Here is a 25,415-nt window from a genome sequence, read left to right as displayed (position 1 = left end):
TTGGTCCTGGGGCCCAGCTACCACCATCTGGACCTGCCCTCATGGGTGTACATCCTGGGGGCCCGGGGGCCCGCAGTCTGGGGCCCTTGTCCCCTGCCCCCCCATCACATCCCCAGCTGCAGCTGAGGCAGGACCGGCCCTTGAGTCCCGCCTTGGGCCCTGGCTGAGCAGGAGCCCGGCTTGCAAGGGCCTCAGCCCAGCCCGGCCCGGGATGGGGGGCTGGGCTCCGCCCCACGGACGGGGGCTGTGGTTGGACAGGGGCCAGGGCCTTTCAGGGAAGCCAGCCCTGTGTGGCGACGCGAAGGAAGACGGGGACCCACACACAGGACCCCCACCAGGGCCCGGGCTCCCAGCCTGAGGACCTGCAGCCCGTCCGGGTGTGAGGGTGGCCCTCTCAGCCCCCAGGACGGCCCCGGGGTCAGTGTGAGGCCAGCCCGCGGCCAGCCCAGGCCACGTTTGCCTGATGACCCACAGCGACTTGGAGGGGACAGATTCCTCTTCAGAGAGTTAGTTGTCCTGCCAGCGCCCAGCTCATCAGGAGCCAAGCAGGGGCCGGGGGTTCCGGGAACGCGACGCCCCGCGTGTGGACCTTCCTCTGGGCACAGACCGGCCCGGCCAGGCGGCATGACCGCGCTCGCCCCTGCAGCCCCCTCTCCGCCCGCTGCCTCTTCCCTGGGGCCCTTTCCGGCCCTGCCTCCTGACACTGTAGCCGCAGGGGCTCGGGCGGTGGCGACGGGCGGCACGGCACGGTGCCCGCCCTCCAGGGCCACTCCAGGACGCCCGAGACCTCAGCGCCCGCCGCGCAGGCCGCCACCTGCCCCTCCCGTCCCTGCCGCGCCGCCCGCTCCCCAGAGCTGAGCTGGGCTGTGCCGCAGGGTCCCCCTCTGTGCGTGGCCCTGGCCTCTCCCCTCGAGACCACCTCCCCAGAGCGCGCGGGGAGCCCAGGGGTGGGTGCCAGGCGCTCTCAGCCTCACGTCCCGTGACAGACGGCAGAGCTCCGCCCCGGAGACAGAGGGCCTGGCTGGCCCCCGGCTCTGCGAACACCTCTCTTGGTTTGACTCCAGGAGCACCGAGATGGGGGGCAGCCCTGCGGCTCCCCAGAACGGCCGGCCCCCAGCCCCGGTGAAGACGCCGCGCAGACAGAGCCACCCGGCCGCGTGTATCGCCGCTGTCGATATCCCTAACGACGCGGGAAGATTTGACAAGCGGAGGGGGTGGCCCCGTCGGCCCTGCGCCCTGGCCGCCACGAGGGGCAGAGGGAGGGGGCCGGGCCGCTGCACCCCGTCACCCACGCCCTGGGTAAGTCCTTCCCAGTCCCACCCAGGCCCCGGCACCAGCTTGGGTGCACGACACCCCCCCCACCCCCCAGCATCCCCTGCGCCGGCGCGTCCCTGCAGCCCACCATTGCTCTTCGATTTCTCGCCACGTGTCACGGCGTCTGCAAGAATTTCCCCAAAAGCCAGGCCTTTGCTTCCGCATCAAACTCTCCGCTCCCTGGCACTCCCCTTGCACATTTCTCTCCACTCCCGGCCTGGCCGGGTCCCTGCTCGAGGCCATTGGAAACCAAAGCAGGGGAAGGCAGAACACCAGGCCAGAGACTTGGTCCAGAGCCTCGATTCCTTTCGACAGGCAGCTGGGAGATTCTGCTCTGCCGAGGAGCACAGCAAACATCTCACCCACGGGCACCACTGTGAGGGTGCGGGCTGCAAAACCTCGAGTGACCTCGGGTGACGGCTGACGGCCCTGGGGCCACGGCTGTCTCAGCGAGCTCGCCCCAGCCCCCCACGTGCCTGCATATGGTGTGAGCAGCGAAGACGCCGCCTGCAGCCCTGTGCAGTCCCAGCTAGGCGGGCACGGGGGCTCGGGTGGCGTCGCCTGCTTCCCAGGCTCAGCCCACCCGTCTCCCCGCCCCCGGGCCACTCTCCTGGGGGCAGTGGATGGATGTCCAGCCTCTGCCTCCCCTCGCCCCCCGTGCCTTCGTCCAGGGAACGTTCCAGCAATACTTTGCTGAATACGTGATTACCACACTTGATTGTGCATTTGAAGGGCACACGGGGCTGTGTCCCAGCACGGCGGGGTCCACGGTGAGACGTGCCTGCAGCCCGGGTGCCTGACTGTCCTGCTTCTCTGACAGGCGCCCTGGTTGGTTGTTTCAAGTCACTTTGGCAGACATTTCTGCGTCCCTTCCCCTCTGCATCCTGGGGTCTCTCACCTACCATCGGGGATCCCAACTTCCTTGCAGTATTTTTTCTTTTCTATCTGGAAAATTCCAAATGCTAATGTCCCACAAGCCCCAAGCTCCCGGGCAGCCCGTGGCTCAGAGACCAGGTGCCCCACGAGCCCAGCCCCCCAGGCCCCCACTCCTCCTTCTCAGGCCCTGAACTCGCCTCCCCTCGCCACGTGGCTGCCCCTGCCCCGGGGCCTCTGACCCCACAGCACCAGCCACTGCCAAGCCCTCTCGGTGACTTTGCAATCACGTCACAAACTCTGCATTCACGTGAGCAATGCCTCTCGCCCAGGGCAGGGCCTGCCCCCGGGCCGTGGCTGCAGGGCCTGGCGCGGAGACGGCCGTGTTCTGGTGAATCTACCACTCGCCGGAGAAGCGGGGCTGCGGCTGGAGCTGGCAGGGGTTTCGTGGGCACAGCCGCCCCCACCCCTGCCCTTCTGCCTAGCTTTTTACCAGGGTGTGAAAGAACAAGGCTGCAGCTAATACGGTTTGTGCATTTTATGAACCAAACAATTAAACAGGTTTTAAAACATCTGCTGATGGACTCATTCCATAGAGGGAAGTACACTCAGCATTTTTAAGCAGCGACTGATACAGGATGCGGGGAATCGCTGCCGAAAACACCAGCAGTCCCGTTAAAATCAATAGAAAATTAGATGCTATGAAAAATGCGATATGTGTCCAATTAGTTCTAATCGGAGCAAACAGCTCCGACAAAGGCCAGCGCTCCGAGATTTCGCCAAGATTCGCCGCCTGCAGGAGGCTCTGGCCCGCGCCGGCCAGCCTTGCCCAGCGGGCCGGTGACACGCCGACATCCCCGGGCCCTGAGCCGTGGCGGCCACCTCAACCAGGAAGTCCTCCTACATTTGATAAGGCCCCAGACCCAGAATGCAGGCTCAACGAGCAGGCACTAAACTCAGCACAACCTCGCCAGATGAATTCCACCCCGGGCCACCCCTGCACCCCCAGCGGTCCCCAGGTCTGACCTTGGTGGAGCAGAGGGTGACCTCGGACTCTGGAGCACTACACGCCAAGCTGGGAACCCGTGGGGGCTTCCTTGGCCGGAACCACGCAGCCCTGAGTCGTTGCCACTCCGTAACCTGTCACCACTGTCACAGCTCAGTGGGGTCCCCTGGCCACTTGCCCCTCAAGGGTGGACGGGCAGCCTCTCAGCCATGCTGTCCCACAAGCCCTGGCCCAGGACCTCAGAGAACAGCGTCCACTTAGGGCAGAGGATACCCCCCAGAGGAAGGTTCACGGTGGGCACGCACTATGGCCAATCTCCTTAGTGAAGAGGCGACACAAAATTCTGCTCAAGGGTGACCAACAGCCCAAACACACCTGAGGCCCGAGACGCTGCCCTCAGAGGCGACAGGGCAGGGATGAAGCTCTAACCCCCCAACCCCAGAGAGACCAGTGTCCCAAGACAACGGTCCCCCTCCCCTCCAGCCCCATTTGCACACCCTCGGGGGAGGGGCGGCCGCGGGGCACAGCGGCTCCCTGCCAGGTTCCCTCCCCTCCTGACCTGGGAGGGCGTCACCGACTCAGATCTGGATCTGTTCTGTGTTTTTTACTACGGAGTTTTAAAAATTTAAACACCAACAATCTAGTAATTTTTCGGTGGCAACATTACCTATTAACACTCAGATTCACCACTAAATTAATTTTTAATTCCAGATTTTGGTTAATTACTGAAATAAATAGCAAAGAATGACGGTTAGTCCTGGGAAGTGTGAGCAGCCCCGGCCGGAGGAGCCTTCCCGGGGGTTCTGTTCGGGCTGCTGGGACCGTACAGGGGAGTCTCGAGGGAGACCCACGATGAAGGGGCAAAAGGAACCCGCGCCCCCCAAAACCACCCTGTTTCTTATTTTCGCTAGCACTGACCCCAGCCAGATGCCAACCAAGACCCACTCAGCCCAGCTCAATAACTTTTCTGTCTACTCCAAAAAAAGGTATTATTTCTCGACGCGGATAAAAGTTTAATACAGAGTTGCCCGGGTTTTAAATAAACTTGTCAACAAAAGAGCAGAACAAATTGATGGGCCCCTCCTAGAGATAAATTTCACCTCAAATAGACCCAAAGAGCGGGGGGTGGGGGGACGGGGGGACGTGGGGACGGGAGACGGGGGCGGGAGGGGACTCACGGTTGTCTTGCTGTCCTTTGCAAAAATGGCAAGATAGATGTTTGTGTCTTATTATCTCAAAGACAGGGCCGGGGTAAAAGGTGGTGTGATCTGAGGAAAGAGAGTAGCTTGGCTGAGAATCAGATGTGAGGGCCCTGAGGTCGGGGAAGGGGGTGGCAGCTCCGGAGCAAGGCGGGAGGGGACTCACGGTTGTTTTGCTGTCCTTTGCAAAAATGGCAAGATAGATGTTTGTGTCTTATTATCTCAAAGACAGGGCCGGGGTAAAAGGTGGTGTGATCTGAGGAAAGAGAGTAGCTTGGCTGAGAATCAGATGTGAGGGCCCTGAGGTCGGGGAAGGGGGTGGCAGCTCCGGAGCAAATTGACGGCCGATGTGTCCAGAGGTAAGAAAAAGGCACTCGCACCACAGGGCCTCGCAGGAGCCCCAGTGCATCCCGTCCGCCTGCAGAGAGGAACCCGGCACCGCAGGGCTCAGCGTGCAGGGGCGGCCGCGTCACCGCACAGATAAACTAGCTGCAGGTCCGGGGCGGCGGCCCACGGGCCCGGGACGCGGTGGAAGGCCCGAGCCGCACACACCAATCGCCTGTGCTATCCGCCCCTAAACTCTGCCCGAGCTCTCTGCCCTCCCCGCAGCTTGGTGAGATCTTCAGGATGGGGAGACGCGGAAGTGCAGTCTGGGCCACGGGACCGGCACCCATGCTTCGAGGGGCACTCAGCAGGCCCTATATACCCTCACTCAGGGTCGTCTGCTCCACTGGCCTTGGGGGGCAGTTGGAAATTCCACTGTTAGAGATTCACTTTTTGGATTAAAGATGGAGAGAAAGCGAATTCCCCTGGGAAGGGAGAGACAAGCTACCGGCTGCGAGTCCTCTGGGGCATGTTGCCACGTCCGGCACAGGAGGGACTGGCCAGAGACAGGTGAGGAGGGACCCCAGGGGGTCGGGGCTCGGGGTGCCCTAGCGCCAGCCTCTACCTTCTGCAGGACTGAGCCCCCTCCTCCCCACACAAAAGCCCCAGCCTGGGCTCGGGTCCTGGCCCTCCTCAGCCCTTCAGCGGGCAAGGGCCCTGCCACGCCCTTGGACGCAGACAGCAGGAGTCTCCAGGTACCACTGGATTTGATGCCCGCAAAGGGGGCGGGTGGGGAGGGGAGAACAAAACACGGGCAGGGGGCAGAGCTCAGAGCCTCACCACCTGTCCTGCCGTCGCCACCGCAGCTGCGATCCCGGGCACTTCGGTGGCGGGCGGGGCGTGAGGGTGCCGCCCCGGGCCTCCCCCGCCCGGAGTCATCCGAGTTCAGCCTCTGCAACGGGACAGCTGAGAATGTGGACTATTTATACCAGCCACGGCGGACAGGCGGCTGGAGGGACACGCAGCCCGGTCGCCATATGTGGGCAGGACCAACGGTGCGCAGGCCTGCCGGGGGGTGGGACCCAGAGGCGCATGTCTGTCCTGGGTGTCCTCCAGCCTCCAAAAGTCCCCACGGTTACGGGTGACAGGATCCGGGGACAGCTGTCCTCTCCCCGCCCTAATGTTAAAAATACCCGGGTCACTGTCCCTCCGTCCCACAGAGTCCTCCCCGCACTGGCTCGCGCACACACCTGCCTCTGGCCCCAGCCGTCCTCACTGGCTCCCATCCCATGCTAGAGGCCTGACCCCATGGTGGGGGGCCCCCAGACTCTCAACAGCCAGGTCCTTTGGAGCCGCCCTGGATGGGGAGAAGCCAGTGACCCTCCCAGCAGCACTTGTGTCGTGGGCCTTCTCTCCTTTGTTCTCTGCCTGGGCTGGTCACGGGGGCCTGGGAGGTGCCTCTGTGCCCAGAGTCGCTGGCCCTCGCTGGCACACGCACCCAGTCAGCCCACCCCCTTAGCCTGGGAAGCAGAGCTGTCCTGAGAGTCAGTGGGGCCTCTCAAGACCTGGGTGGGTGGGCCCAGGGAGCTGGTGCCTTTGCCAGAGCCGCTGCCTGAGTCTCTCCCGCTAAGGAGCAGCCGCGGGGCTGTCAGAGGCGGCCCTCTCATCCCTGCCCTTGAGATGCGCAGCCCTGCACGCCGCCTGCAGCACCCCGGGCAGCAGCTCTGCAGCAGCCTGCACTGCTCCGCCCCCCAGGCCCCCACTGCCGGCGGGCCGGGCCTTCCCGGGCTCAGAGAGGCCTGGAACTCGGAGCCCTAAAGGCAGTCCCCACGGCGCAGCCGGAAACACGGCCCAGGGCAGCCCAAGCGCCGCCCGGCCAGGTCCTGGCCTTGCAGGGCCAGTTGAGAGAGGCCCGGGGCAGAATACGGGCCAGAGCGAACAGCACAGCTTCTGGGAGCTGCTGATGCTGTGCTGGGGGCCCCTTCCCTTCCCCGAAAGTCACGCCCGCCTCGTCTCATCCGGGAGGCCGGCTGCTGATAGGACAGTGGGCAAGGCCAGGGTCCCTCAGAAAGCCCCGGGAGCCCCAGGCATGGCCACCCCGAGAAGCAGTGGACATCAAGGCAGGAGCAGAGCTGCAGTGGGTAGGAGGCCCTCTGCAATGGGACGTGCAGCCAGCCGCACGAGGCTGAGTCAGCACAACTCACACAGGACCATGGTTAACCTTTATGCTAAGGTGGCAGCAATTAATGCAACATGCTGGCCCCGCCCTCTGGCCCCACCCACGGATCCACTGGCCCCGCCCACTCCCCCCGCCTCCCCAGCCTGCAAACAGCTCCAGGCCCATCCTCCCCACCTAGTCCTGGCCCCCAAATTACTCAGGTTCCCTCATTTTTCATTTAGGACATTTTGGGGGGGGGCGGAATTTGCCATTCGAGCAGTGTCCACTCTGATGGGCTGGGGCTACGGCAGCTCAAGCATCCGTCCTGCAGGTCAATCTAATCATCTCACTGGCAGTTTGCGCTTCAAAACATTTTTCACGTGGGGCCGACGGCTGTAAAAGAGATCGCTAGTACACCTTCACAGATGCTTTCACCAAGGCCCCCCCCCGCCCTTTGAAAGCCTCCTGCCATCTAGTGCTTTCTTGCATTTGATGAACCATCAAACCAGAGCCACAGGGTGTTCTTTGGAAGTCGCGCCTCGAGGGACGAGGTACGTGGCCACCTGGCTCCACAAAAAAAAAGACCCTGTTCTCCATGCACAGCACAGACGAGCTCACCCGAGCACACCCACGCACGCGCATGCAGCATGACGGGGCTGCCCCTCCTCCCTGACCCTCACCCCGGACTCAGACCCGCTTTCCCTCCAGTGTGGAAGCTTCACGTGGAGCATGGCTAGAGTTTGTGAGCCATAGCATAGACACATTTGACTAATTTGGCCCTGAACTGATGAGCTCCACAATTCTCGGACCTACCGTTTCCACCAGTGGAACCTGGGGCCGCCATAGGACTGCCGTGGGCCAGTCCTGGAGTGTGTCCGGGAAACCCGGGGGGGGCTCCCTGAGGACCTACCCCTCTGCAAGCTCAGAGAAAGGGGCACTGGCCACCTCGCGCAACCTGGGTGTCTCCCCGCAGCCACACAAAGCCACCTGGGTCCCCAGGTTGGCGGGCGAGCCCCGTGAGTGTGGGGCTGTCCTGCTTTCACCCCACCCAGCTCACCCCAGGCTCCTCTCCCTCCTCTGGAGTCCCAGAGCCCCCGCGGCAGTGTGTCTGGGGGGTGCCCTGTCCAGCAAAAGCCCCTCTGGGTGGAACACAGACACCGTTCCCGCCGGCCTCTCCCCTCCCTCACACAGAAGGGCCCAAAGACCCCACTCAGAAGAATGCCATCCTTGCCTGGGGGACCGTCCCTAGCTCCTCCCCCGGAAAGCCAAGAGTCGGAGCTTCGAATACAGAAAATACAGCCCCGTCCGTGTTGCCGCGTGGCAGCAGGGCCTCTGGGCGAGGGGTGCACACTGCGGAGGCGGTCTGGCAGGGAGGCATCCAGTGACGCCCCTTTTTAACTCGGCAGATGAGAGACCTGACGTGATTTACAGCCAAGAAGGCCGCGGCTCTCTCCCTGCAAACTCTCTAGTTTTACTGCTCAGTCAAACCTAATTCCAAAGCGCTAATGCTTTTATTTAAACACCACATCCTGCAAGAAAGCCTTAACGCGCAGCGGCATGTATGGAGGGGAAGCAAGTGCGTGTCTGCGGCCGGCCTCCGTGGCCGTGGCCGCCTACTTCCCTCCCTGTGGCCGGAGCTAGAAGCAAGCAGGGCAGAGATGACCTTCCCGGGGATACCGGGCGCTGACCCCTCTGGGCCTGGTGGCCGGGAGGAGAGCAGTGCCCGAGGACAGTCCCACCTCCCTGCCGCGGGGTCAGCGGGGCCAGAGGCGGGGACACTTGAAAACGGGGTCAGACCCTCAACTACAGTCAACTCCCCAGGAGGTGGCGGCCACATGAGAGCTTGGAACCGCCTACGCCTCCTTGTCCCCAGCTCCGAGGAAGGGCCTGAGCGGCTCGGGGAACCTGGCTGCTCCCAGACCTTTCCAGCAGCTGGAGGAGGAGGCCTGCTCACTCCCTCCTCCCTGTTCCACCCCCCGCCCCCCAACAAGAGCCAAAGGTCAGGGTGCAGGAGGGGCCGGGGCACCTGCCGTGGGCCCGGGCGGCAGCGCCAGGGATGGCAGGGAAGGCGGGATGACACACACTTTGGAAAATGGCCCTGAGGCCCGTGGAGAGCGTGCCCTGGGTGGGGACGCCGGCCTCATCCTGGCTGCGGACGCCGCCGCTCCAGGAGCCAGAAACTGACAGGGCCACCGCGTCCCCCGGGGCCCCCTGCCCTTTGCCTTGCCAGGGAAGGACTCAGACTGCGGAGACAGGCTTCGAGGGCTGGTCACAGCAACTGTCCCCAGTGCCCGGATGGTCACAGTCCAGCCACGGGACCCACAGGACATCACCCCAGCCCCTGTCCTGACCGGGACCTGGCTGGCGGCAGGGTAGGCGAGGTGGGTCCTGGTCTGCACCATGCCAGCCAGCGTGACCCCGCCATCCTTCACAGAGCAAAGCGCTTTCAGCTGGAGTTGCTAAAATCAGAGAGCGGCGTGAGGCCTGGCGGGGCGCGGGGGGGCGGGAGGCAGGCCCAGGTGGGAGCCGCGCAGGTGCCCGAGGTGTCCTCGAAATGCCGGGCCGGGGTATTTCAGAGGAGGGAGAGGGGCCTGGGCCCAAGGGGGCGGAGCCCCCGGGTGCTCTGCCTCGCAGGCGGCCCGAGAGCGAAGACCGAGCGTCTTTCCCTCAAAGATCCTCCCGCACGTGGCCGCACAAGCCCCTTCCCTCCCGGGCAGCTGGCCCGTCCTTCGGAGAACAGGCTACTTTGCTTGGCCTCTGAGCAGTTTTCTGTCCCCATCACACAAAAACAGCCCTTTCTTCTGGCAAATGACCCTTCCAGGTGGCAACAAGCGATGCCCAGAGCCCCGCTGCCCCGCCCCCCTGCCCCTGCAGGCCCCCCGGGGACCCCACGCCTGCCACGGGCCACGTCCCCTCTGCTGCAGTCAGCACGCTGAATATTTAATGTCTGGCGAACGCTTCCACCTGCTGACACAGGCAAAGTGACAGAACAATACCCGCAGGGGACAGGCTGGCCACCAACGCCCAGGCAGCTTGCCACCGAGGCCCGGCCCGGCCACAGCTGCCGGCCTGTCTGTCCCCCGGGCGACCCCACAGGCGCGCGCTGCCCCCTTCCTCCAGTGAGAGAGTTCCTGACCTGAAATACATACTTCTTTACATTCCATAGCTTAGCAGGTCCATATGGGCACATAAAGAAGTATGTTTCCCAAGCAGGCAGTTCAACGGCACAGCTGTGGCGCTTGGGGAAGGGCCCCCCTGAGAAGGCTGCACAGAGGCCGTGGGTCTTCCACCCGATCCAGTCCCCGGAGCCAGCACACCCCACCCCGCGGCCCCCAGCCCCGTCTGACCTCGGCCCTCCCCCCTCTCTCCCCCTCCCCCTCTCTCTCTCACGCGCGCACGCGCGCACGCGCACGGGCAGGAAGGGCAGAGGCCGACGATGCCCTCCAGAAAGTCTCAGGAATCCCTCCGATCGCCCCTGCGGTTGTTTAGTTTGGCGTCAACGACACAAGGAAGGACCCAGGCGGCCACCTGCCACCCTCACCCCAGGAAGGATGTGTCATTCCCTCCCAGAGACCGTGCCTGAGCCCCCGCCGGCACCCTGCCTCTCCACCTGGGCGTCCCCGTCCTGACCGAGTGCACAGGGCGGGCTGTGTGAAGAGACGGCCGCTCCGGAGGACCCCTCCACGGGTGGCCAGGGCCAGCAGGGAGCTCAGCACTGCTGGCCATAGGCGCAGACGACCGAGAAGCAGACAGGCCTTACCTGGGCAGCTGGGCGGCTTCCTGGGCAGGTCCCTGGTGATTCGGCCTCCCAAGAGCCAGCGGCCCCGAGAGCCGGGCTCACGCCCCTGTCTTTGAAGGTGTGCGTGAGAAGGGCGGCTGCAGGTGGACCTCGCGTCCTCGGAGGGCGTCTGGGAGCTGCTGGGAAGTGGTCCGGGCCGCGGCCAGCTCCCTCGGCGCCCCGGCCTGGCCACAGTGCAGACGCCCGGCCCGGTGAGGAACTGGTGCCGGCTTGGCCTCCCGCCGCTGGCCGCCCGCGCCTCCGACTCCCTCGCTCCATCGCTCTCTCCCCTCCACCCTTCCTCTCTCCCCTCCACTCCTGGCGCATCACCACCCAAAGCGAGGCTCGCGCCAGTGGACGGCTCACACGGGCGCCCAGGGCCTCTTCCTGCTGTCCCACTTCCTGGTCCTCACCTGGCTCTTTGTGGCCTGTGCCCAGCCTCCGCCAGGCCTGATCAATACCAATTTACAGTCAAACGCAGGGGCTGCCTTCCTGTTAATGAATTTCCCCAGTGCTCACCGCTTCTAATGAACCCGTTAAACAGGGTTTAAGTAAACTTAGCAAGCGGCCAACTAAGCACTTTGGAATACGTAATTCTATCGATACTGTTTTCTACAGCATTTCAAAATTTCCCTGCGATGGAGACATGGAGGCCCCTCCTCACCACCACCTTCTACGTCCACCGCGAAGCCAGGAGTTTGAACACCACGAGAGTCCGTAGCAGAGCAGCGGGTCACTGGGGTCCCGGTCCCCGTGCAGGAAGGGAAGCCACCCCAGCCCAAGCCTGCACTGGGAGGACAGAGGAGCCCACGGGGTGTCAGGAGCAGCGTGGGACAGAGGCCTTGCCGTGGCCCAGGTGAGACCCACAGGTGAGGAGGTAGGACAGGGAAGGAGGACGTCACTGACTGCCGGACGCTCGCTGGGGTGGGCAGACGACCGGGCGCAGACACAGAGGGTCTGCCTGCTGGGCCCGGGTCCTGTGTGGCTGGGAGCTGACCCCGGCCTGAGGAGGAGGTCCTGGACCCAAGTGGACTTCTAATTCTCCCTCTGTCAGCAAGACCAAGTGTGGAGTGACCCTGCCCGCCCCTCCCCACCGGGCAGCCCAGCCACCCCTGCGTGGATGGGCCCGGAGAGGGTGTCCAGCGCTGCTGCCACCCAGGGCAGGGCAGCGTCTGCAGAGCCTGCATCGTGCAGAAGCAACTGGGCGATTTCTCAAGTCCCTGGGCTTGGCAGCAGCCCTGGGCACAGCTGGGCTGGTGTTTATATGGGGGGGTGGGGGGGGAGGCGTGATCAGATCTCCAAGGGGCACCCCCACTAAAAGGAAAGAGCCACCCGGCAGGAAGACACGGAGGAGTGATGTCCCACTTCCGTGGGGCCGCTGCCATTTATCATCTTCACGGAGCCAAGGATAAATAAAGGGCAACCGAGACAGCTGCTTGGGCCCCCCCGACTTCTCCTCAAGCCCCCCAAGGGTGCAGAGCACCTCGAGAGAAACTTGCATGATAACTGGAGTCTGAAGTCTAAGTTTCCTGGCTGCCCTCTGACCAATGAGGCCTCAGAGGATGGGAGGCACGGCCAAGGCTCAGCCCCAGGACCGCCCCCCCCATCCCCACCCCCAGGCGTCCGTATGGATGGTGTCTGGAGGTCAGGGGAAAGTTGGGAGCCCCAAAGGGCAGGAGAGTCACCCCGGGTCCAGCCAGAGCCCCAGCGAGCTTCTATCCACTCAGAAATGAACCGCAGCCACTTTTCAAAAAGTTTCCCACCTTGATAGAAAAGGAGCACCCAGCCACCTCCAAGGGGACCCCACAGCGGCAGTGAGCTGGCACCGGGCCCCTGTGCCAAGCCCAGGCCCTTCAGCTGTGAATGCTCCCAGCCCCCAGCCGGGTGGAGGTCAGGATCTCTCGCAAGAGACCACCGGGCTGCTCCCCCTCCGGCCCCAAGTCTCCGCCCACGTGTGCCCCTGCTGTGCCCGCCCAGCACAGGGACCCTCCCCACTCTGACCCCGTCTGTGAGAGCCGCAAAAGTCCGGAGTCCCCGCCTGGGGCAGCCTCACCGCAGCCCCTGCTCCGGGCCGGACCCCTGCCCCCAGCGTTTCCACGGTTATTGCTGCAAGTTCCAAGGTAAGTTTCGCCTCCTTCCCACCCGGGCTGCGCTTGGCTGCGGGTTAATCACACCTTCCGCCCAGGCCCCGCGGTCCCCACCCCAGCACCTCGACCCCCGCGCACCCCATCTGGAGGCGCCGCTTCCTTGCAAAATGCCCGCATGTCAAAGTTCTTGACTCCCGGTTGGACGCGCCCTCCCCGCCCTGCTGGCTGCTGGCTCTGCAGTTTTCCAAATGCGGACGATGCCACGAGCCAAGAGAAAACTCCAGAGCACCCCCGGCTGGAGCCACGCGGCGCCGGCACCACAGCTCCCACCTCGCCGGCGGGCACACCCCCACCGCGGCGGCCGGCAAGTTTGCGGGGGCCGTCCGGGCCGGCTGAGCGGGACTCACCGCGGAGCCCCTCCAGCCGGGCTGTCGACCGCGGCCGCGGGCTCAGGGTCGTGGCTCCCGGGTACGATGCGCCCCGTGCGGCTCCCGGAGAGATGCCGCTGCAGCCGCGGCAGCGCCATCCACCTTCTCCCGGAGCCAATCGCGAATGCAGGGGTGGGGGAGGCCGGAGCTCCCGATGCGTCCGCGCTTGGGGGGCGGGGTGGGGGGGGCAGGAGGAAAGAAGACACCAGGCACCCCCCTCTCCGCACCCTTGCCCTTCCCCCAGCCCTCCTCAGCAGCGAAGATTTAGCAGGGAGGGAGATCTTGAGAGAGAGAGAGAGAGAGAGAGAGAGAGAGAGAGAGAGAGAGAGAGAGAGGGAGGGAGGGAGGGAGGCAGGGAGGGAGGGAGGCTATGCGGAGTTACCGAGAGCGACAGAGAGAGAGAGAGAGGGAGGGAGGGAGGGAGGGAGGCAGGGAGGGAGGGAGGCTATGCGGAGTTACCGAGAGCGACCTCGCAGCCGCACACCTTGAGCCCTCCCTGCCCGGGCTGTGTCTGCAGGACGCTCCTGCACCCCTGCACCCCGGCCGGGGTCAGCACAAGGTAGAGGTCAGGTGAACAAAAGGGGAAGGCCCCAAGGGCGTGCAGGCTCACACAGGCAAACGGCCGGCCCGCACGCGAGACCCACACAGGCAGGCGGGGGAGGGGAGGGGAGGGGAGGGCTGACCCGAGGGGCCAGAGCAGGCGTGGCCCCCTCCTCGGATCAGGAGCCGGCCTCACCTTTGCAGTCCTTATATACCCGGCCAAGCATCCCAAACACGCGCCCTGGCCAAGTGGCCCCTCGGGCTGTGCTCTCTGACCATATTTAGTCAAGCAGGGGAAAAAATAGCCTGTCAGCTGGGCCGCGGCTGGCCGGCCACCGGGAGCAGGGTGGGAGCGCCAACGCCATTGACGGCGGGTCCTGGGCCCAGGCTTGCCGGCCTCTTCCCCTCCCGGCCCCTCCCCACGGGCCTCCCACCGGCGTCCCTGCCCTGCCATCCCCCTGCTATTTTTAGCCCAGCCCAGTACAGAGGCGCCTCGCGGCAGCCGGGCAAACACCTCTCCGGCCACACAGCCCGCTCCTAGGGGTGCCCTGGGGAGGCTCGGGGGCTCCCAAGGCCCGCTGCCTCTTCCCCGTCCTCGGCCTCCAGCGGGCTGGGCACCACCCGTGCCCCCTCCGCGTGGCCCTTTAGCCCAGAATCGGGGCCCAAATCAGGTGGGGAGGGAACAGCCAGTTTTCCAGAGGCTCCCAAGCCAGGCCCGCGATGACGACGGGTCACCTTGGACAGAGAGCCAGGTGATGAGCTGGCCACGCTCCACCCTGCCTGCAGCTGGGAGCACGTGTGAGCGGGACACCCCGCGTGGGTCCGAGTGCTGGTTACACCTGGACCGCCCCTGGGCTCACGCCTGCATGATGTCATGGCTGTGTGCCGGCACAGCCCACAGGGACCGTCCTCACGGGGCCGGGACACAGGGGCCCACCGTCCCCCGCCATGTGTGGGCCGGGCAGGTCTCCTCGCCTCCCTGGAGCCCCCCAGGACCAGGGCAGGGGACGGCAAGAGCGGGGTGGACCCACTTCCCCAAAGGCCAGGTGCAGGGTCCACGTGGGGAGGGGGAGGGGCAGTTAGTATCTCTGCTCCCCGAGTGCCCGCCCAGAGTGCGGGCGGCGAGAGGCCCGTTGTCGTGGAGAGCCATTTCACAGCCCTCTGTCCCCTGGGCCGCCTCGCAGGCCCGGCCCAGCCAGGGACACGGGGTGTCTGTGCCTCTCAGAGACGGCTCCCCTGTGCCCATTCCCCCCATGACAGCCCAGGCCAGGCCCCGGAGCGCAGGGTCCCAGCCCTGGGACCGGGTGTGGTGGGGACGTTCTTTGTGGATCACCCCCTGGGATCCAGCCTCTCCCCCACAGAGCGGCCCAGGGTGGGGAAGGGACGGCAGCGCATCCCAGCATTGGCAGCCCGGCAGTGCCATGCGGCCGGCCGGGAGAGCGGGGGCGGGGTGGGGGGGTGCCGCGGAGGGGCCCCGGAGCAAGGGCAGGGCTGGGAGGAGTGGGGGGCCGGGGAGGGCGGGCCCAGCGCTCTAGGGCTGGGCGGCCCAGGCAGGCCCTGCCCCCAGCGCCACCGGCCCAGCAAGGGGCCCTCGGCTCACTCTGGGTGCGGGGCGTGGGCCCTGGGAGGTTGCAAGCTGCCCCCATCCAAGTGCATTTCTGGGAACCCCGAAGCCACTTGTCCTCCAGCTGACAGTGGGAGAGCCGCCATGTGAGGGGCAGCAGCCGAGCTGGCGCTTCACGTGCCCCCTGGACCCCCTGTTCCCCTCCCCACCCCACCTTCTCTCTCCGGGCAGGGGGCGGGCGGGCGAGGCGGGACTCACAGAGGTTGAGCAGGGAGGGTCAGGGAGCCCAGGGACCCTTGGCTGGGCCTGAGGTGGGGGCCAGCCTGTCCCTGAGGCCACCCCTGTGAGTGACGCTCTAGGCCGTGAGGGCAGGGAGAGGGTGTGCAGCAGGTGCTGCCGTAAGTCACCTCCTAGTGGCAGCCCAGCCCTTCCAGACCAGGACGGGGCACAGCGCTCCCTTCCCCGGAGAAGGGGTGGTGTGTGTGGACCGTCCCAGGGGTCCCCAGGGTCCCCAGGACCAAGCCAGACGACAGAGCACTCTGTTCATTTATCCACACAGCCAGCATCTACAGCTATTCCAGAAGCTTCTCTGTGGATTACCTCTATCTGCAAAGCATCCCTGCGAGGTAGGAATCCTGCTGTCCCCACTTTACTGGGGAGGGGCGGGGCTCAGAGGGGGAGCTGACTTGCCCGAGGCCACACAGTGGGGGCAGAGCTGGGCAGTGTCCTGCAGCCTGGCCACTGCTCCAGCCCCCTCACTGGGGCAGTAAAGACAGACCCGGCGTCGCCTGCCTTGGGTGCCGAGCTTCGGATGTCCTCAGGAAGCTGGTGGGTGAGGATGGATAAGGCAACCCTCCCTCATTCATTCACCAGCAAGGATGTGCAGCTCGCCCGCCGCGACCACGTGGGGCCGGCCGTGCGTGTCCGGTGGAACATTCCACCGTGGCCGGATGCGCTGTGCTTCCCCCACGGGCCACCGCGCTGCACGTGGCTGCTGAGCTCTCACAGTGTGGCTGGCGTGGCTGCAGACCTGAATCTTCGATTTGACGTCACGCAATTAATTTTAGTTTCAGTAGCCCCACGTGAGCAGCGGCTACCGTGCTGGGCGGTAGGAGAGAGAGAGGGTGGGGAACGGAGCAGGAGGTCCTGGGCCCACAGAGAGAGCAGTCCGGGGAAGGCAAGGGCTTGTAGGTCAGAGGTCAGGGGAGGCCTCCGTCGGGGATGGACAGGGGCCCAAAGGACGTCTGAGGTGCAGCGGCTGAACGTCTGGGGCGGAGCACCCGGGCAGAGGGCGCCGCGAGGACCGAGGGCAGGAGGGAGGGAGGACGGACCGGCCTAGGTGGGGCTGGGCCGAGGTGTGGTGCCCAGGTGGTGGGAAGGCGAGCCTCAGGCCGCCAGGGGTGACGCTTCTCGGCGATGCTGCGGTCCAGCGGGGAGGGGCACTCAGGTCCTGGACAGACCTTGAGGGTTTGTCCGCAGGATTTGCTGACCCAGGGGAGACGGTTACAGAGAAGGAGGGGGCGGGTCAGGTGAGCGGTCCCCGGGGAATGGGGTGCCTCTCCTGAGAAGGTGGGAGGGGAGGAAAGGGCAGGCGGGGACTTGGCTTCGTGGGAGGGGCCTCTGCCCCAGAGCCGGCCCCACCCCCCACGGAGCAGGAGGTACCCAAGCAGCAGCAGCTGTGAGGGGCGGAGGTGCTCCCTGCTCAGAGCCCCTTGCGGGGCTCGGAGGGGCCCCCACGACCGGCCTGGGGGACCGTCTCCCGGTGAGGAGCCCCTGGACCTCGGGTAACTGGAGGCAGGTGTGGTTTCTGGGTCCCTCGCCCAGTGGACCCCTCGCCCCTCACCCCTTGAGCCGAGGTAGGGGAGCCGGGAGCAGCTGCTGGAGAGCAGTGATTTCCTGGAAGCGCTGAGGACAGTAATGGAGCCTGAGCGGCCCCCTGGGGGAAGTGGCTTCTGCCTGAGAGCATTTCCTGACGCTCCATCCCTGGGGGCACAGGGCAGGGGGTTAGGGTTGGGCAGGCGGCCCGCCCGTGCATCCCACCCCTGGGAAGAGAGGGGGTGCAGAGCCCAGGAGGCCCCACAGAGCCGGCTCCAGCCTCACTGAGAGACCCTCGGGGGCCTGGGTGGGACGGGGCAGTGAGAGGCCACTCTGACCTCAGAGCCTCAGCTTCCTTGTCTGTGAAGTGGGGCCACAGCCCCTCCCGGGTGGTGAGGAGGCTGAGGTGTGGACGGAGCCCCTGGCCGAGGCCCCAGCCAGGGGAGCCCCCAGACAGGATCACTGTCTCACCCACCAGAGGAGTTACTGGATGGATGGATGGATGGATGGGTGGACGGATGACCTCATCAGTGGGTCAGTCAATCCCTCGGCCACTGGGCAGCCCTGGGGGGCAGGGGAATATGGCTGGACCCATGTCGATGTACCTTCAGCTTTGGGGGTGGAGGTGAGGCGGGGCTCTTATTTGGAGCGGGGAAGGGCAAGGCTGGGCCAGTGCCCTGGGAGCCACAGTCAGAGGGTGGAGGCCCCTTCACCCCAGCCTGGGCACCCACCACCCCAGGAGGCATCCAGAGCCATTCGAAGCATCAGTCCCCGGTCAGCGCCGTCCCCTCTGACGAGACCCTGTTTCTGCTCACTTTGCTCTGTCCTGAGTCTTTAAACAAAACAAAATAAATCCTAGGTTTTATTTTAATATTTCACTCGTACTTTCCGGCAACAGCCAACACAGTCTCTGCAATGGCCTCTCTCTGCTAAGACGAGCCCAGCTTACCCAGCAGAGCACCTGAGCAGTCAGACGTCTCTCCCGCGAGTCCACGGAAGAAGTTCATCGTCACCGGCCACCAGAACGATGGCCGCAGAGGGACACCGCCTCATACCACCGGGACGGCCGGAAAAAACAAGAGCCCCAAAGCAGAACGTAACGAGTGATGCTGTTATCAGCGAGGACGTGGCGAAATTTGAACGTCACGTGTTGCTGGTGAGAATGTAACACGGCGCAGCCGCTGTGGAGGATTGTCTGGCAGCTCCTCAAAAAGTCAAACCGTCACAAGCGGCAATTCTGCTCCTCGGCACGTGCCCCCAGATGAAACAAGGACCCAAACAGATACTCGCACGCGAGGGCCCACAGCAGCCAAACGGGGAAACCCAACGCCGGCTGCCAGTGGGCGGACAAACCGCACGGTGGACGGCTTCAGCCACGCTGGCCACAGTGTGGACACATCTAGGAGACACGGTGCTGAGTGACCGGGCCCAGACGCGGAAGGCCGTGTGTCGCGCGATCCCATCACACGAGCCGCCGGGGCAGGAGGAGCCACCGGGACCTAGCAGACGGAGGGAGGGGGAGACCAACCACCGGATGGGAACCGGGCCCCCTTCGCGGGGAGGAGAACGTCCTGGAACCAGAGAGAGGTGGTGCTTGCACGGCGCTGTGACCGTGCTGAATGCCACGGAACTGTCTGCTTTTAAATAGCTCATTTTATGTTGTGTGCATTTCACCTCGATTAAAAAACAACAGAAAAAGATAAGTGAGCTCAGGGTCCAGCCCCACCCCCTCTCCCCACTGACCCCCACCGCCTGGACGCAGGACCACCCAGACCCGGGCACGGCCCCTGGGCTGTGAAGGCTGAGCTCCTGCTCTCTTAGGGACCTGAGTGATGGACTCCAACCTTATCTGTCCCAACACCCCGACGCCCGGCTCCACTCAGGCCGGGGAGGGGGTGGCAGGAGCGGGGAGGAGGGGGGCGGAGGCGGCTGCTGCCCCTCTGGGCTAAGGATGGCCACAGGCACAGACTTTGGGAGGGTGTCACGTTGCCCAGTCCCGTCGCTGCTGGAATGTTCCCTGTGGGATGAACAGAATAATGCCCCTCCCCAAAGAGGTCCACATCCCGACCCCCGGAACCTGTGACTGCATCACCTTCTGTGAATGCAGCTTCTCCCCTGCCTGGAGGGCGAGACCACAAACCTGGAGGCACAGAGGGGCTCCTATAGCAACTCGGGGGTGTCTGCGCTCAGCCGGTCGAGAAGACGTCCGCCCGCAGGACTTCTCAGGGCCTCTCTGAGGCCAGTGCCGGCGTGCCCGTCGAGGGCCCAGCAGCCCGGCCTCAGCTGACCACCCCCTGCTCTGCTCGCCCACACCCTCACCCGCCAGCACGCACAGGCACACGGCGCCTGGGAGCACTCAGAGGCAGCTGTGCACGGCAGGGAGGCCCGTGGAGCAGAGCCCCGTGCGCAGTGCCCGCGGGATGAGGCGGGAGGACTATGCGGTCACCTGCTGCCAGACCCCGGCGCCCAGACCCCCCAGTACACACATATACAGGGGCGCACACGCACGCACACGCAGGCGTACAGCAAAGCAAACGTGCGTACACAACCGTAGCGTCAGTGGGAAAACCTCCCTGACAGCTCGTAAAGAAAGTTATATTTCATTGCCATGATGTCAGCAGAGAGCAATTTGTTTCCAGAGACGTCCCAGCCAGAACGGTGACGGCTTCGCCATCATGGAGACGCGGTATACTTCGGGGACCTGCCCTACGATGAGCCCCCACCAGCCCAGAGCTCCAGGGGGAGGTTAAGGAAGGCCCCGAGAGCAAGGGGCACTGGAGGGGAGGAGTGCTGGGGGTCCAGGCTGAGCTCCGAGCCCTCAGGGGTCACCCTCCTGCTCCGAGGGCAAAGCCTGTCTGGCTTCTTCCTCCGCCCGCCTCCCTCTCCTCTCTGGCCCCCTCCCGCCGTGTGTGCGGCGGTGGGGGGGACAAGGGCTTCTCCACCTGCAGAAGCCTCCCCCACGGGGAGGACTCACACGGACTCATCTCAGAGGAAAATGAACTGAAGCCAGGGAACACGGGCCAGGCTGGGTTGCTGGGAGCCCCAAGGCCGGTGCCCCGCCCCCTCCCCGCAGAGGGACCCTCACCACCCGGCTGAGCTCGACATGGCCCCTGAGGACAGGGCTGGCGCTCCCACTCCCGTCCGTGGCCGGTCCTACAGGGAACGAGAGACAGGAAGGCGAGGAAGGGGGGTGGCCCGGTCCCCTCCCCCCACTGGGTCCAGTGGCCCCCTTGGGGAAGTGTCTTTCTGGGTCAGTCAACAGACTCCTACTTCCAGGGAGAAAGAAGCCCCTGATCATAAAGCCCGGGCAGGGGTGGGGAGGTTCGGGGGCCGTTTCTGGTGGCGTTTTAAGAAATCCTGCCTTAAATGCAGAAACTCGTCACGGCAGAAAGCTTTCCCGGCTCCTGCAGAGATGCAGCCATCAGAACAGGCTGTGAAACAGAGGGGCTCACAGCTCTGCAGGCAGGTCCTGACGCCCAGCGCGGCTGGGGGACCGGGCAGCTGGCCGCCTCCCCTCCCCGGGCTGCCTGCCCTTTCTGGGGGCTCCTGCCCCGTCATGGTCATCACGTGGTTGTCCTAGTCGCGGCAGCAGCTGCTGAGTGCTGTGGGAAGCCTGGCAGAGCCTCTGCTCCGCTCTCCCAGGAGCCTGGGGAGCAGCCCCGAGTGGGAAAAACGTGGCCTCGGGGGCCGAGGGACCCCGGGAGTTGGGAGACAGGCGGCGCACGGGAGGGCTCTGCGGGGAGGAGGGGAAGGGTCCCAGATGGCCACGACCATCGTTCATCCTGCGTGTGCAAAAGCAGAGCCAACCGTTCCCAGCCCTGCCCCCAGCTCTGCAGCGCACCTCCGAGGGCCTGAGCCGGTGTGGACACGCGGAGCAGACCGGGCGGGAGAGCCCTTCTCACGACGATTCACACGTCCCTCTCCCTTCTGGGCCGAGCCGAGCTCCCATCCTCCACGTGACGCGGGAGCCGGCTTCTGACCTACAGGGTGAGGGGGACTGACAGAAACACAGGCATTTAGACCACTGACCTGCAAACCCATTTGGCCGCCAAAACGTTTCCCCTCCGTGTTGTTGGACGTGGGGACAGAATGTCCGCCAGGTGGGCAAGCGTCACTTTGCCTGGGCACAGGCTCCGGCGCGTTCGGCTAGGTGGACTCTCTGTGTCCGATTCCCGGACACGCCCTGTGCGCCATCCCTTCCCACCCGCTCCGGGCAAACGCGGGGGCGATGGCTGAGGGACACCTGTTCCCTGGCCCCTCCCCTCCCTGGGGGGCCCCTCAGAGAACTTCTCTCCCCAGGTAGACCTCAGGGCTCTGGGGCTGCCCTGCTGGACGCGCCGGGCCCAGTGGGGCCCAGAGCCCTGGTCGTTGCCCGGCGGCGCGGGCAGGGCCCCAGAGCCCCTAATGCCCCGTTCACGCCAGGTTGCCATCTGCTTGCTAAGGCTAGCGGTGCGGGGCATGGCGGTGGGTGCGGGGGGCTCCCACCGCTGGGAGCCCAGCCCGGAGCCCGGAGACAAAGGGAGCCTGGGAGTGTTGATCCGACAAGACCGCAGCCACAATTCTCTGGGTCCCTCATCGCTGCCCTATAAATATTCATTCTGCCATCGTTATAAAGGTGCTTTAAAAAAAAAAACGCCAAACTCATGTGGGGTCCGGGCCTGAACCACTGCCAACGCGCAGGCCGCCACGCCAAATCCTCTGTTGATGACACAGTGGCCACCGGGGTGGCTTCTCAGGGCCCACGTGGGCGCTCTCTGGGGTTTTGCTTAATTTGGGACAGTTTTTTTTGTTCCCTGCATGTAACATTTATAAATGTCACAGCGTGCCCAGGGTGCTCTGTGCCCGTGGGCGTGGCCTCCCCGGGGGGCGGGCCCTGCAGCCGTGCGGAAGGTGTGCTGTCGCCCTCCCCTCGGGGCACCCCCCTGCCTCCACTGGGGGCTGGCCTCCTTCACCTCGGCTTCCACAGCCCGAGGCCGGAACCCCGCCCGCTCTGCCAGGTTGTTCCAGCCCACCTTGACCCCCCGAAAGGGCACAAGGACGTCTGCGCCGGATTGGATCTAGGATAGAGCCCGAGGTCGCCCAGTCTGGCCCTCCTGTCACCAGTAGCTGGATGCTTTGCTTAAATGCTTCCGGTGATGGGGCGCTCACTACTTCAGAGGTGCCCTCCCCGCCTCAAGGGAGCCGGTGATGGCAGGTCACACAACTACGACGCTGACCACTGGTCAGGTTATTGAAGCCCGGCGGGTAGCAGGCGAAGGGGGGAGGCTCCTGAACCTGCGCACCTGTAAATGCCACCATCCCCACAGCCGGCCGCAAGCGAAGCGTCAGCTGAAGGAACGGCCGCCCTTCACAGCCACAGACCCCCGGGGTGTGCTGGGGGCAAGTGACCCCGGCCTGGCCGCAGGGGCAGCTCAGGAGCCTCCCTCCCTCTCCACTGCCCTTCCTGGCACAGAGGCTGCTCCGCCCTCGGGCCCCTCTCTGGGGCCACGTCAGACAGGCCCACGGAAGGCTGATCACAGACGGACACTCGCCGTGTCCGGCTCTGCCCCAGCGAGAAATCCTGGGCCTGGCGGGGCAAAGGCTGCGCCATCTCCGGCTCCACCACTGGTGACGGTCAAGAGGATATGCCAGTGGAGGCTGGTGCGTGTCCAGCAGCAAGTTGGGGGTCCCAGCACAGGGCTCCCGGCAGAGGCCCCACCATCGCGGGCAGGGACGTCTCTACGCAAATCCCCCAGCCACGCCAGAGCCTCCGCAGGTCCTGGGGTCTGGGGATGCCGCCAGGGATCTTCACTTCAGCCCGCTTCTCAGGGGTCCTGACGCTGTCCCTTTGGGAGAGATTCCGGAGTGACAGCTTGAAGTCACTTGACGGACCTGGGCTCAGACCCCCAACTGCGGAAGAGCCACCCTCCTCGCTCTCCTCTGTCCTGGGGGGCCTCCTGATGTGAACTCGTCCCACCCCCCACCCCACCCCACCCCACCCCACCCCACCCGGGGCCTGGGGTTTAGACGGGGGCGCCATCACGGCGCTGGGCAGCCGGGCCCCCCGAAGCCCCTCCAGGGGGAGAGAGTCACAGGGGTGCCTGCTGGTGTGCAGCCGACGGTTCCCTCAGAGATTCACGCTTTCCTGTGAGCAAACGCTGCTCACCTCGCGTTTATTTCAGTGACCTTCTCAGTGGGGGGAGCGTGGCCTGTCCCACTCACCCAGGGCAGCTGGGAAAAGGGGCTCCAGCCCCACCCCAGGGCCCCCCAGGCCCTCAGATCCCCAATAACCGGTGGGCTTCCCAGCCCAGCTGACAGCTGGCCCTAGGGTGACAGTGACAGTGACGGGCCTTCCATCCCCTGCCCTGAGGCAGGCCCACCCCGACCCTGACCCAGGTCCAACTCCTCATTAACACGGCGCCTCCTGGCCCTGCAGGCGGGTCTCCATGAGCCCCGGACGTGAGGGTAGGCGGACGTTCCTCGGGGCGGGCACGGCCCAGCGCCGGGCCTAGAGAGGGGGCGGGGCCAACCCGCCCACACCATCCCGGTCAGGGGTCCTGCCGGCCAGTCCCCCCAGAAGAGGATGTACCGCGTGTACCGCTCGGGCAGCGGCGCCCGGCGGCGAGGCCTGCGAGTGGACCCCTCACGCCCTCCACGCCCCGCGCGCCAGATGCCAAACCCGCACCTGGCTGTGGCCGTCCCCGCTTCCCCTGGAGCATCCCATTGGCCTCTGCCCTGGCGAAGTTTCTAAGCACCTGAAGCAACAGAAGTTCCCAGGCCAGGGTGGGTGCGGCCGCACTGGGGGGCCCCTGAGGAAGCTTTTGCTTCTTGACGGTGCGGGTTCCCTGATAGCAGGTGTTCGGGCCGTGAGAACCGGGGCCCTGAAGAGAGCCGTCCGCCTACCAAAGGGAGCCCTGCTCGGTCCTGATGGATGGCTGAGCCGGATCGTAAAACTCCGGAGGAAGTCAAATCCAGGTGCTCAAAACCTTGGAGATATTCCTTGAATTTATTATGCGACCTGATAAATTATCGAATCCGGGTCCTCGCGGATCTGGAACGGGCCTGGCAGGTGGGCTGTAACACTCCGAGTCCTGAGGGTCGCGGCGCTCGCCTGCCGTGAGCTAAGGTGCCCCGAGAAATGTTCTTCTGGGAACTTGGGCTGGAAATACAGAATCCCCGGGAAGCTTTCCCGAGGTCAGAGGGCAGCAAAGCCTGAGAGGCCCCCAGCGTGGTCTTTGGGACCCCCTGTCCCCCTCGGCCCCGGGTCTCGGTTGTTTCTCTGGCCACCCCTCCCTGGGGAGCTCCCCCAATTTCCTTCGCAAACAAACCTGTGCGAGGCGGAATCCTTGCACCATGCCCCCCACGCCCGCCTTGCGCAAAGAGGGCAGGACCAGGAACGTGGTGGGGGTGTCACTCCCAGGCTTAGGGCGTTAATCTGCCAACTGCGAGTTCATCAGAAGGAACGTTCTGCCGGGTGAGCCAGCCCTAATCAGGCGAGCCCTTCAAAGGGATCAGCATCAGAAACACGTTGTCCTGCTGGCCCCAGGGAAGGAACCGACAGCCAGGTTGTGACCGGCCCATGGGGCCACGTGGCAGCCCCCAGCCCCCAGCCCCAGACAACGCGGAGTTGCGGGAATGAATCCCACCAATAATCTCACCGAGCCCAGAAGAGACCTCGGCCCCGGCCACACCTGATTTCAGCCCAGGGAGACCCCGAGCACGGGAGCCACGCCGGGCTTCTGAGCCACGGGGACTGTCAGAGAATAACTGGGTGGTCAGCTGTCCCGCAGAGCAGAAAACTAGCAAAACACCGAACCTCAAACTCAGGACACAGTTCAAGTCACGTCCATCGGCTCCCCTAGGGAACCTGGGCAGGTGGTCTCCGCGTCCTCGGCCCCTTCCGTCTCCCTGGGGCAGCTGGGCCATGTTGAGAAGAACGCCGATGTACGCCTAGGCTCCGTGGGAAGGGCACCACGGGGCACCGATGCCCCGTGGGCGGTAGCACGTGGGCCATGTATGCAGGTTCAGCTCCACTGAAGGCTCACAGTTTGAGGGGCCGTGTGAGAGCCTGCTGGGGAGATGCCCCGACAGGTGCTTCCTGCCCACGCCCCAGCCCCCACCCCCAGGACGAGAAGAGAATAACAGATCCTGTGTGTCACGGGCCCGGCTTTTTCCACTGAGATGACGGATAGTCAGTCCTGCTTTCTGGTCCGGGGGGCAGTGAGCTTCTTGCTCCAGGATAGCAAAACTGGGAACCAGGGCTTCCCTGGTGGCGCAGTGGTTGAGAGTCCGCCTGCCGGTGCAGGGGACGCGGGTTCGTGCCCCGGTCCGGGAAGATCCCACGTGCCGC

The 25,415-nt window shown here is 65.0% G+C and overlaps 1 protein-coding gene across 1 annotated transcript; it reads left to right on the top strand.

The window, feature by feature from the left end:
- Positions 1-5,250: 5,250 nt before the first annotated feature.
- On the top strand, positions 5,251-22,078 carry LOC114487685 (nascent polypeptide-associated complex subunit alpha, muscle-specific form-like). Its single transcript, XM_028499166.2, has 6 exons — positions 5,251-5,286; positions 11,271-11,508; positions 12,630-12,772; positions 12,838-13,207; positions 15,831-15,897; positions 17,985-22,078. Exons 2-6 carry the CDS (start codon positions 11,291-11,293, stop codon positions 18,252-18,254), a joined length of 1,068 nt encoding a protein of 355 aa, XP_028354967.1. The 5' UTR covers positions 5,251-5,286; positions 11,271-11,290; the 3' UTR covers positions 18,255-22,078.
- The last annotated feature ends 3,337 nt before the right edge of the window (positions 22,079-25,415 follow it).

The sequence above is a fragment of the Physeter macrocephalus genome, chromosome 14 (genome assembly GCF_002837175.3).
Source record: "Physeter macrocephalus isolate SW-GA chromosome 14, ASM283717v5, whole genome shotgun sequence".
In the NCBI taxonomy this organism is placed as follows: domain Eukaryota; kingdom Metazoa; phylum Chordata; class Mammalia; order Artiodactyla; family Physeteridae; genus Physeter; species Physeter macrocephalus.
The sequence above is the reverse complement of the archived record's forward strand: the minus strand, read 5'-3'. Positions and strand labels throughout refer to the sequence as shown.

What these genes read in the sequence shown, in the direction of transcription:
- LOC114487685 (XM_028499166.2), top strand. Translation starts at nt 11,291, where the DNA reads ATGGAGACATGGAGGCCCCTCCTCACCACCACCTTCTACGTCCACCGC. An exon ending in CTCAGGGTCGTGGCTCCCGG is followed by an intron (nt 13,208 to 15,830) that starts GTACGATGCGCC and finishes TTATCCACACAG; the next exon opens with CCAGCATCTACAGCTATTCC. An exon ending in CTGCAAAGCATCCCTGCGAG is followed by an intron (nt 15,898 to 17,984) that starts GTAGGAATCCTG and finishes TTCCGGCAACAG; the next exon opens with CCAACACAGTCTCTGCAATG.